This window comes from Onychomys torridus, chromosome 11, assembly GCF_903995425.1.
Source record: "Onychomys torridus chromosome 11, mOncTor1.1, whole genome shotgun sequence".
Taxonomy (NCBI): domain Eukaryota; kingdom Metazoa; phylum Chordata; class Mammalia; order Rodentia; family Cricetidae; genus Onychomys; species Onychomys torridus.
This window is the reverse complement of record NC_050453.1, coordinates 61901724-61915438: the sequence shown is the minus strand read 5'-3', so window position 1 is coordinate 61915438 and position 13715 is coordinate 61901724. Positions and strand designations below refer to the sequence as shown.

Below are 13715 nucleotides of genomic sequence, written 5' to 3'. Positions count from 1 at the left end.
AACTCCAGCACCTTCCTTCACACACACACACACACACACACACACAAACACACACACACACACACACACACACACACACACACACACACACACACGTGTGCGCGCGCGCCAGGCCCAAGACCAAGAACATGGACTCTACAGGAATTGTTCTTAATTAGCTGTGTATTTGGCCTTTCACTGAAGGGACTGCTAAAGTTGACTATCAGATTCTATTATTTTGTATTTCTTTGTGTTTGACTACTTTGCCTGCATGTATGTCTGTATATCATATGTGAGCCTGATGCCCTCAGAGCATCAGATCCTATGGGACAGGAATTACAGAAGGTTGTAAGCGACCATGTGAGTGCTAAGAACTGAACCCAGGTCCTCTAGAACAACCAGTACTCTTAACTGCTGAGCCAACTCCCCAACCAGCCCTCTACCAGATTCATGAGATACTGAGGGCAGGCTCTCTTGTATCCTTCCTAAAAGTAAACTAACTCATAGAGGCCAAATAGGTTGAATTACTTTCCATGTGTCCACCTTCAGATCCTGCTAATTTAATGTTAGCAAAAGTAAAATACTGGGGGTTTTGGGGGGATGGGGTATCCTCATTTATGGTCCCTTTAATTTCTTTGGGCTCCCTCCTCTAAGAGTCTAGAACATAATTTTAAAATGTCCAACAAATATTTATTATGGAGAAAAAAAGATGTTGACAACAGGTTATAAATAGCATAAGGTCTATGTAAGGAGCACAGTAGAATAGACAAGCATACTGTTTCTCTAAAACTCCACATGGGGTGGGGGTAGCGGAGAGAAACTACCTCAAAATAAAACAAAGACATTAGTTATTAAAAGTAGGAGATCAAAACCAAATGAGCTGAAAAGTAATTTACAGCAAGCCCATGTGAAAGAAGAAAAGAAAAGGAAAGCCAGCACATTATTAATTAGAACCCTTCAGAATCCTGTGGGGCAATATTAACACAAATTCCACTTAAAGAGACAATCAAAGGCTCAACAACAAATAGGAATACATTTATGCTCTTCAAAGAGCGAAAGAAAATGCAAAAGCATCTTTCATAAGAAGGCTTCCTACTGTCACATAATATTTTATCTCTGCTTTTAATCAAACAAGGCTGACAAAAATCAGGGGATAGTGGGGCCATACTACATATCTTAAAGCAGAAGGTGGGATGAATAATCACTAGTCGTCTGTAGCATCTCTCACTGTCTGGGGCAGAGGAATGGAACCATCAGGCTGGATTTTGCAGAAGTCAGGCTGCATGGCTTTAATGAGGTATCTGCGCTGAGCACATGGGAAGGACAAAAGGTTCACAGGCACAGCCAACAGAAAGCACAGCCATGGGGTGATGGGGTAATGGCTTCTAGGGGAAGACATTTTCCAAGAGAAGCTGAAAATAAGGAGTTAGGCAACACTGGCTCCCAAATGTGCTACTTAAAACTGTAACAAAATAACCATCCTAACCTAGGTTAGCATGAATGGCTGAAATGGAATCAGAGTAAGAGGCAGGCCTGGAAAAGGGTAGGATGGATCCATGTGTCCTGTCTTCAGCCCTGGCCAACCTGCTCCATCCCAAGTTGAATAAATTCCACATCCCAGAGCGGGATCTATCCCGAGCTGCTGCTGGCAGCTGTTCTCCTGGCAGCACAGGCAGACAAATTCATGGCATTACTGGGCCAACAGCTGCTGCAGCTCTGGGGGAAGTGACAAGTGCCTGCTGCGAATGAACTATTCTGGGACCAGTCACAGAGTCAGCAAAATTAGGCTACAGTTTGCTGGCTGAATGGAGATACAGTACACTTCCTACTCCAAAGTTTAGAGAACCAAAAAGTGCTTTCTCTGTCCCAGCTTGTTTGACTCAGGTGGTTCCTGCCTTCACCTTCTGCTCCATCTTTTCTGTTCCCAAGGGCAGGACTTCTATGTTGGCTCCTATTACCCTCCCTCTACTGGACTACCATACCTCCCCACCTATGTCCTTTCATCTAGTCTTTCTAAAGCACAGACATAATTCAGTTCCTTGCTCAGAAACTGTCAGTGGCTCCTTTATCCTTACATAACAAAGCCCTAACCCTATTGGCCAGTATTTATAAACCTCTGTAATCTTCTGGCTTACCAACTTTTCCAGGTTTATTTGGTATTATAGTTCTAATTCACACTGTTCAGAAAAGCAGGTAAGTGACCCAGCAGCCATGTTTTTCTCACCTCTGGGCTGTTGCTAGCACTAGTTTCAACCTAAAATGCTTCCTTCCCCATCTCTTTATTCTTCTCCAAGTTCTTGCATTCTCATAATTTATTGGATACATAGCATTGGCAGTTCTAGTTTTCCATTCCTATCCACTGAACTTCAGCTCCAAAGGTTCTTCCCTCGGCCTCCAACCAGAACAAATCACTCTTTTATGTGCATTATATGTGGGCAAGGGGCATTATTCTTTCATACACTTGTCCTCCACACACTAAGACACATAGGCAATGGTGCAAACACTGTCCCTCAACATTTATCCCCTTCTCTAGTGATAGAAACTCTACTTTCTGGGTCACCCAAGTTAATAAATACATTTTCTAGTTTTCCTTACAGCGCAGCATAATCAATCACGTGACTAAGTTCTGTCCAGCTGGATATTGAGTTAAAGGCATATATGTGCCACTTACAGACTATACCTTTAAAGAATAAAGACATGTTGCCCTCTTGCCATGTTGCTTTTCCCAAATGATGAGATGGGACATGGTAGCAATGAGCTACTTCGGGCCATACAGCATGGACACATTCTAGGGGTGGGGTAAGGAGCCTGACACTGTCCTGACCAGCTAACAGACTGTTATCTACAGAAAAATCTACACCCATCTTGTATACGCTATTATTACTGAAGGGTTACTATAGCAGCCACACCTAGCTTAACCAAACTAGTCATTCCTAAAATGCCTTTTATGTATTCCTCACTAGCCCACCCCCCCCCCCAAAGGAAGACAAAAGAAAAGGCAGGAGCACAGCTGTGTCTACGGCAATGCTATAGAACACAGACATCTGAGCACGTGGCTATCTTCTGTCACACAGAAATGTGGAGGAAATGGGAAAAAGAAGGTTCCATCCATAGTGTTCTACTGAGAAGTAGACAAATTCATGAGACAAGGCAGAAGTGAGACATGTGGACTCTTCCAGATGCTCACTGGACTAAAGAAAGTAGAGCATAACTTTAATTGTGGAAAAGAGAAGAAAATGAGAGAAAAGGTACAAAAGGCTAAATAACACCAAATGAAATGTAATTTAGAATTTCATATATACATTTATAAGAACAAAACCCATGTATTCCAAGTAAAACTGGAAGACTCTCAACTATCTAATTTTTGCTGACATTTTTAGGAATAAAATAGTCTGAACACAGGATGCTGCCTGGAGCTCTTGTTCAGTTTTTCTCCATCTTATCCTTATTAAGTACATTTGTTCATATGACTCATCTCTTCTTGTAGTAAGCTGTACCATGAGAAAGTACTATTATGTGACCATTTTTGACCAATAAAAACCAGCAATTCAGATGTTCCATCCTGAGAGAAGAAAGCTTTTGTTTTCAGGCTCTTTTTAAAAAAGACGTGTGTGTGTGTGTGTGTGTGTGTGTGTGTGTGTGTGTGTGTGTGTGTCAATGAATACAGTCCCTACACAGGCCAGAAGAGGTCAATAGACTGCTGGAGCTACAGATGGTTGTGAGCTGCCTGAAGTGGGTCTAGGAAAGCAACTTGGTGTCTCCCGAGAGCAGCAAGCACTCTAAACCACTGAGCTGCCCCTTCAGCCTTGAACTCTTCTTACTCTGCTTTGATTCTCCCAGAATGCCTGGAGCCCAAAATTGTTAGTAAGAAACTGCTGGCACTAGTTAGGTCAAGCCCTCCTGGAAACACTTCTAGCTCCTTGAGACACAGTATCCTCCCACCTTTTACCTGCCTCAGAGGACTGACTCCCTTTCTCATTCTTTTTAGATACCTTCCCTTTTTCTAGCAGGAATATTTACTACCTCCCAACACTAGGAGGTCTTCTAAGCCTTAGGTTTTTGGCTCTTGGTTCTTATTCTCTCTTCTATATTTACAATATTGTTTACACTAAAGATTTTAATAGGTATCCCCACTCAAAACCACTTAGCTCAGCAGTACCACATCTTGGGTACCTAAAATCTTTACGATGCCTCAAACTCAACTGCTCAAAGTAGAGTCACTATTTAAAGCACCTGTTTCCTCCATGCCTTCATGTTATAAAGGACACCACAATTCTTCTAGTTGCCAGGTTAGAGATACCAGGTCACTTCTAACTATTGAGATTCTTTTTATCCAATCAGTTATCCAATCCTATTTAATATCTCAAATACCTCTTGAATAGTGCTATCGTATAGACTGAAAGATTCACCAAAGGCTTGTGTGGTAAAGGCTTGTTTACTGCTGTGGTCCTACTGGACAACAGCAGACCCTTTAGGAGGTAGGACCTAGTAATAGGAGGTTAGGACATTCGGGGACTGTCTTTGATGGACTCCTAGCCCCATCCTCTCTCTGCTTCCTGACCATCATGAAGGAACAGGCCTGCCTCCTCCTCCCCATGCCACATAATACCACAGGCCCCTCAAAAACCAGATCAAACAACTATGGACTTAGAACCTCTGGAACCATGAGGTAAACAAAACAAACAAACAAACAAACAAACAAACAAAAAACACTTTCCTCCTTACAGTTTATTTATCTTAATTATCTGGCCATAGTAACAGAAAGCCAATTAACACAAATACATCCCTACTGCCCTTTTTTATATGATAATCCACTTCTACATGCACTACCAACAAAACTTAACATCTTTCTCTTGGATTAAAAAAAATTATATAGTTTTGTCCATACTTTTCCTTGGGTCTGTCTCAACACAATATCTTCAAAGGTTCATTACCATGGGGCATGTCAAATGTGAACTTCTATGCTTACTATCAAAGCATTGTCCTTTGGGACACATTCTACTTATTTAATCTTGTTTTTCACTGTTTTTTAAAATATCCCTTCTCTCCTATCTCTTTTAAAGCCCCTTTTCCTATATATTTTTGCATGGCTCTTTTCCTTGGTAACCAAGCATTTCAAAGCTTATCTTATTTCCATAGGAACCAGCACAGAGCACAGTATCTAGTAGGCACTCAAAGGAGCTAACAACTGGATTATTACTTAGGATAAGATAAGACAGGAATAAGCTGGAGTAAATCAAGCACTAAGTAATGGTCAAAGCAGAGTAGAAATGGACCTTTTCTAGGTCCTTGCATCACCTGAATTATACCTCCACAGTACTCACTCCAACTTCAAATTACCAGACTGTAATTTGTTTACTGCCCATCTCCTCATAAAAGGCCACATGGAAAGGAAATGCTTACTCTCTGCCATATCTCAAGACACCATGAAGGAGTTCAAGGGATGTGCAATGGATATTAGTTGGAAGAATGTTCAACTATCTTCCCTTTGGGGCTAGCTAGGAAGACAAAGGGAATTAGCTGGAGTGGGAGGGAGCAAGAGAGGGTAGTATGATGGTATGGTGGTAGTAGAAGTATATATAATTGAAATACATTACATACATGTATAAATGTCATAACTAAACCTATTATTAGCCATATATGCTAATACACAGACACACACACACACACACACACACACACACACACACACACACAAACTTAGACCACTGGCTGACATACAGGAAAGGCTATAAAATTCATTAGCTTGGCTCACCATATATTCTAATCTCTCTTAAATAAAGAACTGCCCATTAAGACTGATGTGGAAAAGGAAGAGTTCTCGAGGGCTTTCAACAAATTTGAAGCTGTAGACTCAAGAAGCAACCTGGATCTAAGTGGTGCCCTTTGCCTCCCTGCACCTCAGACCTCACTCTCAAAGTTTCTAAAAGCAATTGCCATGAAGTCCCTACTTAAATTGCTGGTCCTTGGTGCTTCGTGTCTTGGCTAGAAAGCGCTCGGCTAGCTTCTCCAGGTTTCGAGAGTAGTCCATTTCAATCTCAGCCTTCTTTCGGAAGAAGTCTTGCAGGTCCTGCAACAGCTGCACCCGGAGCTCACACTGCTGGTCTAGGCATTTCATCTGCTCTGTGAGCTGTGCCCGGATCTCTGCAAGAAAACAAAAAAATGTGGTCAGACAGACAGCTCTAAATATACACTGCACACACAGGTACTTACCTCCCTTTCATTCACTTGTTCCCTATACCCTGGGATATCAAAGCCCATAATAAAATAGCCTACAACTGAAACTGGCCATATGATATGAGGTACCTCCAAAAACCTCCAACTCCTTTTGGACCACAAGAACCACTTGTGACCAAGAATCTGTTTAATTCGTTAGAATAAATTGTATTAATATTCAAAGCTAAATATTTATAAAGTAATTTACTATTTCTAACATCATCCAGAATTTGGGTTCTTTTCTGGCAAGGAGCCCAAATGAATAATTAGATGAATCATGTTACCCCCATTTCAAAGACTGAATACTGAGTCTTAAAGAAGACAAACTATTAAATCCCAGTGAGCTGGGATTCAAAGCCAGACAAACAACTATTTTTAGCACCTTTCCTCATATTTCAAAATGTTTTTCAGTATCTTTATGAAGCAGGGTAAGAATCATTGTACTTTCACGGAGGTAGAAAGATGCCTTTTCAAGGTCAAATGGCAACAACCAAGATGGACCATGACTTCTAGAAAATCACACTCAAGGTCAATTGGTTTCACAGTTTCCAATATTACAGAATGTAAATCTTCAAGAAGCTATCTTTAGAGGTGGAGGAGTAGCAAAACAATACTAGTAAGTGACTTAGGAAGAGATCTTTTTTACTAGTATCTCACTTGTTCTATCCTCAGAGAGGCCTGATAGCCTCTGCTCTGTCCAAGGTAGAATTATGTCCAGTTACACTCCTGGTTGGAAAATTTCCTACCCAGTCCTTGCACAGGATTAGCAACACAATCACTGTGGAACCATAGCAATGGCAGCTTCAGCTGCAACTGGACCTGTCTTGAATGCACTACATGTTTTACTGATAAGAGATTTGGCATTCACGGCAAATAGCCTGCCCACACTGTGTTGCTTTCTGGCCCAGAGTAGGACCGCAGGGTATGTCCAGCTTATTTTACATCCAGTTCCCCATTAGCATCAAAACAGAACAACTGTTCTCATCCCCTTTCTCTACCAGCACACTCACCTCCAAGCATGACTCCAACCTGAGGTTGAAATACCTGCGTTATGCCTTCCTGATGCATGCTTCAAACGCATCTCCCACAACACTGGCAGATGGGGAAGGAGAGGAGTAAGATTTCACCTGAGCTCTAGATGAAATTTTGGGATAAGGGCATGATTCTGAAAATTTCGCAACCGCTCCTTTCTTAAAGCAATGAGGTCTGACAAAGCTGCCCTGGGTTTTGCCTTAGAGTACCTGAAGTCCAAAATCTATCCCCATCTTTATTGCCACCGTTTCTGCAGGTATCAGTACATGACAGACACAGCTGGTCCTTTGCAAGTGACCCTAGGTAATCTCTAAGAGCAATCTTCCTTCTTATCTCTAGTCAGCCCAGCAGTAACCCAACCTGAACTGAAACTGAGCACTGCAGGATTGTTTTAAGCAAGCAGAATGCTTCACAGAAAAGCTGCTGCCTACCTCATCACTCATCAAAGCTCTCTTGTTCTTGTATTCTGGAGTCTGATTACAAGAGGTGTAGGGCTGTGGGTGTGTAAGAGATCTACAGAGGTCATGTCAGGAATCTGGTTCTTGTGGGAATTTCTGGGTCTCTTTAGGGTAAAAGCCCTTGTTATGATCATTCCTAGAGGCATCTGCCCCTTTGTATATATTAAGGGAAAGCTAGCAATAACTGCTAGTAGACAGGAAGATTGTAGGGAGAGATCATTCATGGGTCATCAATATTACTTAAAACCTGCCCATTAAACAGGAATCATCTCTCAGGGTAAAATGGCTGTCCAGGTGCCTAATCAGAAACAAAGGTGCAAAGGGATGAAGGTACACTGAGGCTGTCAAGTCTCTCTGAGTCACCTATAACTCACTGAAGACTATACCTCCATAATCCCTAGGCAGGGATGCAGAAAGAAAATTCTAGACTCTTCGAGGGACTATAGACAAAGCCTAATACTAATGTAATTCAAGTAGGCTGTTCTGAAACTGTCCTATCCATGAAATAAGTTCACCACAGGGGCCACCTGTGGGATATGGTAATGTGTCTTAGGAGTTCCCGTGCACTTCCAACCAGCATGGGATTCCATGCTGACTTCTCAGTGAGTGAGGAGTATAGCATGAGCTGTATGCCTTCTTGTACCCTCTTCTTGATCCGACAGAAAAGGGCGTGTGTTTACTGAACACATTATATGGATACACACACACTACAGCTCGCTTAATTCCCATTACTACCTTCTAAGATATTTATTTCAGATGAGGAAGACTGAACGCTTATTAAGTTATATGCCAAGGGCCATACCAACAGTGCTAATAGGGCTTGTGGTGGTTAACGCTTGATGGGATCTATCTATTGCCTCTGAGTATAACCTACATTAGGTTAATTTAGGTTGGAAGAGTCCCGCACTGAGGATGCCACCATTCCACAAGCTGAGGTCTTGAACTGAACACCATGAGAAAGCAAGCCAAGCAGTCCCTGTTCTCTTCTGACCGCAGCCTAACTGATTAGCTCCTTCAACCTCCTACTACCTCAACTTCCCTTCCACAGGGGACTGACTGCTCCTCCAACAAGGAGCCAGGATCAACCCTCCTCCTTTCAATGGCTTCTCACATATCACAGAAGCAGGAAAGGCAACTAAGACGGGGCTAAAGCTAACTTAACATTTATTTATCTGACTTGTCAGAGCAGTAGAAGGCGACACTCCACGGACAGCATTTCTGGGTAAATCGATGAGCGTGGATTTTTAATCTCTGGAACTTTGACTTCATCTTCCTGCTGAAGAATGATTCAGGGTCCCAGGTTCAAGTTTAGGTTAGGACACTGATTTACAAGTTAGCTCATATTTTGACTAATCTGCAACCAGGCTGGATCCCTTCCCTACACCCTAAATCTGTTCTCCATGGAAGTTTCAAAGAAGTCCTTTTTGCTTGTGATCCCATCCTGAGGTATTCAATAAGGATTCAAAGGATAGGGAAGGGGAGAAAATTACATCCCCACCCCAACCACCTGTCACTGGTTTGTGATATGGCACCCCTGCCCTGCAGCATGCCTAGGAGGAAGTCTGTCATTTGCTATCATTCCCAGAACATTGAAGAAGGCAGTAAGAAGGATTCTAGTCCACTGCTCCAGGACAGAATGGCTGTTTTGTGGAAAACAGAATGTACTGCTGCTGCTGTTACAACAAACAGTGGTCCTTAACAAGGCAGCTGGGCCAGCCTCTGTCCATGCACACACAGGAAAACAATAGCTACTGATTGTCAGCATACTTGGGCCATGTGCCCAGGCTGGAGACCCCGCCATACCCTGGCTGACCATAAGGCAGAAAGAAAAAGGGGCAATTTATAAAACCACAGGGAATTTCTCAAAAGCTCTCTGTGTGCTCATGTGAGTATGCATGTGGACTTGTGAACACACTCAAAGACACACTATTCACATCATGTTCTACCACACCAAATCAAGAAGACGTCACAAGTCTCTTTTAGAGTTGGCAGAGAAGTTCTAGGAGATGATGGTCCCTTATAGCTTCTTTCACTAGAATTACAGGAAGAAGCCACGCTCTACTTTTTAAAAAGCAGCTGTCTCTGAGCTATGATTGCTTCCCTAGTTATCCATAAAGTAGCACAGTACCAAGGTCATCGCGAACGAGCTATGTGAAGGGAGGGATGCCACAAGTGATCTTCTCGGGGCACCCGAGTCTGTTTTGTTTTGCTTTGAATATTCTTTACTATATAACAAACCCAGAGACGTAAATTCCAATGTGAAGATCTAAGAGTTAAATGTACCCACAGACAGAAAGAAACCTAACTGTAAATCTTAAGAAAAATTCAATGTCCGTTGACTATTTTCTACCACATTTTAAAATGATACAAGAAAGGAAAAAAAAACTTGCTTCTCTTGCAGGACCAAAGTTTTTAAACAAGTTTCCTAATGCTCAAGAGTGGCCTTTGCTGTTTCATTCATTGATTCAAGTCAAAATTTAACTTTGCTGTTTTGCTTTTGCACAATTTTGTGAGTTTATGAAAATACACCAAATTACTTTAAAGATGTAAATTTTATAGTATGTGAACTCTCTCTCTCTCTCTCTCTCTCTCTCTCTCTCTCTCTCTCACACACACACACACACACACACACACACACACACACACACACACACACACAAACGTGTTTGGTTGAGTACCATTCTGCCAACTAACCGGCAGGGAAATGGTCCCAGACACCATAAAGAATCCTTGGTTTCTATGTCTCTGCTTTAAATCAGATCTGCATTCTTATTAAAGCAGTGTGTCTGGGCAGCAGGCTTAGCCATGACACTGAACTCCACCGGCTAGCACATCACTATTCTATTTTCAGAGGATGTCAGATCAAAACATAGCAATGAATGCTTTATGTTCAAACTTAGGATCAGCAGACATAATCAATAGGGTTTCCCCTGGGCAGTTCTGCCTTCTTGTCTGTGCCTGGTTACAGCTGAGACACTAGTAACTACAGGGCTTGGGAGTTAGAAGGAGATTTTTATCTTACTTAGAAGAGATGCTGCTGCTGGTTTCAACAAGGGTATTATTGAAAGATACTTGATTGATTAGCAAAAATAGTCAAGGCCCTGCCTCACTTTAAATGGTAATACCTTCCAGTGCAGATGAAACAGTCCTCTGGAAACTGTCCTCACTTCAGAGAACACCTGGTGAATTCATCGGAGATCAGGTGGGGACTGTGTTCCCTATTGCTTTAATCCTAGGATAAGAGCTCATTTCTTTTGCCTTCCAAAATCCATCTCCATATTCTAGAACTTTGTCTAATTCAGTCATAAATACCACATATTTAAGGAGAAAACTGTAGTAGGAAGGCAGGTCAGAAAAAAGAGATACATTCTTTTAGGAAAGTCACACAGGTATATCCTTCCCTTTTAGTGTGCTGGCATCTTGGAGACAAGTGCTGTGAGTCCCACAGGCTCTGTTGCCAACATGAAATGTAATATTAGACCACGTTTCCCAGTGGGAACCTAACCTGACTGCCAGTCCTCACAAAATCTACCTCACCTTCTTTTAGTCCTTTTGCAAATATATGATGTCACCTCAGCCACCTCAAGAGTATTGATTCACAGTACCTTCCAGAAAGTGTTGTATAAGAATACAATCGAGGCTTTCATCAGCCCCACCCCCACTCTGTTATTTCTTACCAAGACTTCTGATTCCAACAGTAATCAGTTCCTCTCCAAACTGATCCCCAGGAAGCAAAGCTGGATGCCCCGCCAAGTCATGCTCTTTACCCTGCTCACTTGCTGTTCTACAAATTTCATAATTCCAGGGCTCTTAAAAATCCTGGCTGGACAGAAGTGAAAACCAAAGCCCAGAGAAGTGAAAGGGACGGGTGAGGCCTACACAGCTGGTGAGTTGTAGATTCAGAACTGGACCTCTAGTAGCTAAGCTTTGAAGCCAACATTCATTTTCACTGTTATCACAAACATCTGAGTGCCTTCCAGGTACTCTGAGATTAGAAAGATAAATCCTCCCTTAAAGTTAGCAAGGGAGTGGGAACAGAAGCTACAGTAAAGTGAAATAATACAAATAAGTGAGGACGCGCACAGCGCTGTAAAAGCAGAGGAGGGTGACACTATTAAGCATTACAGCTTAGATGGAAAGGTATCCTGGCAGTCAGGAGCCACGGAATACCAAAGTCACACCGCACAACAAACCTCACACGAGAGATTTATTGGGAGGGAAAAAACCAGGAGGGTGGCAAGAAACAGCAGAGAAGTGAACAGGATAAGGGCTTATACAGAGATTCTTGTGGGGGGGGGGGGGAACTTTTCAGGGTGGAGATAGGCGGGATTTCATGTCCAGAGATTGGGCTTTTTACTCTGTAGGGTGGGGGTTGGGTCCAGCAATTAGGGCAGTTAAGAGTGTTCTGTGGGTAAAAATTGGCAGCTGGAGGCCCTCAGGGGAGGGGCCTAGTCACTCCTGTGGCTTTCCCAGCTTACACACACAGTACTATACTCAATCTACATGTGATGCCACATCCTTCAAGAACTAATACTAGTCCTTATCTATGAGTAGTTGATGTTTTAAGAAACACCAGTGAGCTACTTTCAGTAAACTAGAAAATAGCAAGTACTCTCTCTCAAAGAAGGTGACTAACAGCCTTTTTCTCATTACTTCACTCTAGACTTGAATAAGGCACAGAAATCTTCATTGACAAGAATTATTCCAAACAATTGCTTCTGGAATTACTGTTTTCATTCCTGTGCCTGGTGACCTCCAAATTTCTATCTATGCTCTAGCCCTCTCCAGCCTCCTCAACTTAGCATCTCTTCTTAATTCTCTAACAGGAATCCACAACTTAAGCCCACACTGAAACAGCCCCTGCCACTGCCCCTCTTGGTTCCTATCCTAATAATGGCACCTCTTTTACCTTCCAGATGGAAAACATTCAGAGTTCCTGCTGAGTCTTCTCGCTTTCATATTGTCAACTCAAATTGCCTTCAAATTGCATCCTGGATCCAACCTCTTCTTAGCCCCTCCACCCACTCTCTGCTTACATGCTAAGTCTAACCTGACACCACTCTGTTCTGAGTAACCGTTTCTACCTGGTCTTCACTCTCCGCCCGTGTTACTCTGCAATCCACTCTACACGGGGCAGCTCTACTCATCACCCTCCAATGGTTTCCCTCTGGAGAAAGGATGAAGGCTTTCTAAATACATAGCTCAGCTGCTCCAGTCTCAGGAATTCATCCTCACAGACCCCCAGGCACACAGGCCTCTCTGGTGGTCATAGGATGTGCCAAGTCCACCTTTACCTCAGCTAAGGGAAGCCTTTCTATTTCCCTTAGCTTGAAGCACACTTCCAAACTTTTGCAAGGCTAGCCCCTTCACTTTTCAGTTCTCTGCTCAGAAGTCACCTTCTCAAAGCAGCCTTCACAGCTATTCCATCTGAAAGATCCCTAACACTAACCTTTACCTTCATTTTGTTTTACTCCACCATAACTTCTGTATGTATTTATACTCTAGGTATTGTCTTCTCCTCTGACTAGACACAAGCCCCATGGTGACATAGTGACCAACATATAAAAAGTCTGAATTTAACTTTAGGAGATTTGGGACAACTTATTGCTGTCTCCCCTACTCCCCAAGACTTTCTATCATGACTGCTCCCTAACCCGCAAAAAGACAATAGCTATTCCTTTTAAAAAAGAGAAAAGAAGAGCTGGGGAGATGGTCCAGCAGGTCAGGGAACAGAGTTCAGTTCTCTGCACCCACAGTAGGTGGCTTACAATGGTCTGTAACTCCATTTCCAGGAGGTCTGACATCCTCTCCTGACCTTTGTAGAAACCCACATATATGAAGCATATACTCACATAGATTTACACACATAAATAAAAATCAATCTTTAAAAAAAATTGTTTTGAGCTGAGGATCGAACCCAGGGCCTTGTGCTTGTTAAGTAAGCGCTCTACCACTGAGCTAAATCCCCAACCCATCTTTTAAAAATTTTAAAAAGAAACCCCACAAACTCAAAGGAGAGATGCATTATCT

At 42.5% G+C, this 13715-nt stretch overlaps 1 protein-coding gene across 8 annotated transcripts in view; it reads right to left on the bottom strand.

Moving 5' to 3' along the window:
* The window catches only part of Srgap2 (SLIT-ROBO Rho GTPase activating protein 2), a 221896-nt gene that overhangs the window by 124666 nt on the left and 83515 nt on the right, over window positions 1-13715 (bottom strand). For all 8 annotated transcript variants that reach the window (XM_036202869.1, XM_036202871.1, XM_036202876.1 and 5 more), the window contains exon 3: window positions 5931-6123. In XM_036202869.1, coding sequence (XP_036058762.1) covers window positions 5931-6123 — 193 coding nt within the window. The remainder of the gene's footprint in view (window positions 1-5930; window positions 6124-13715) is intronic.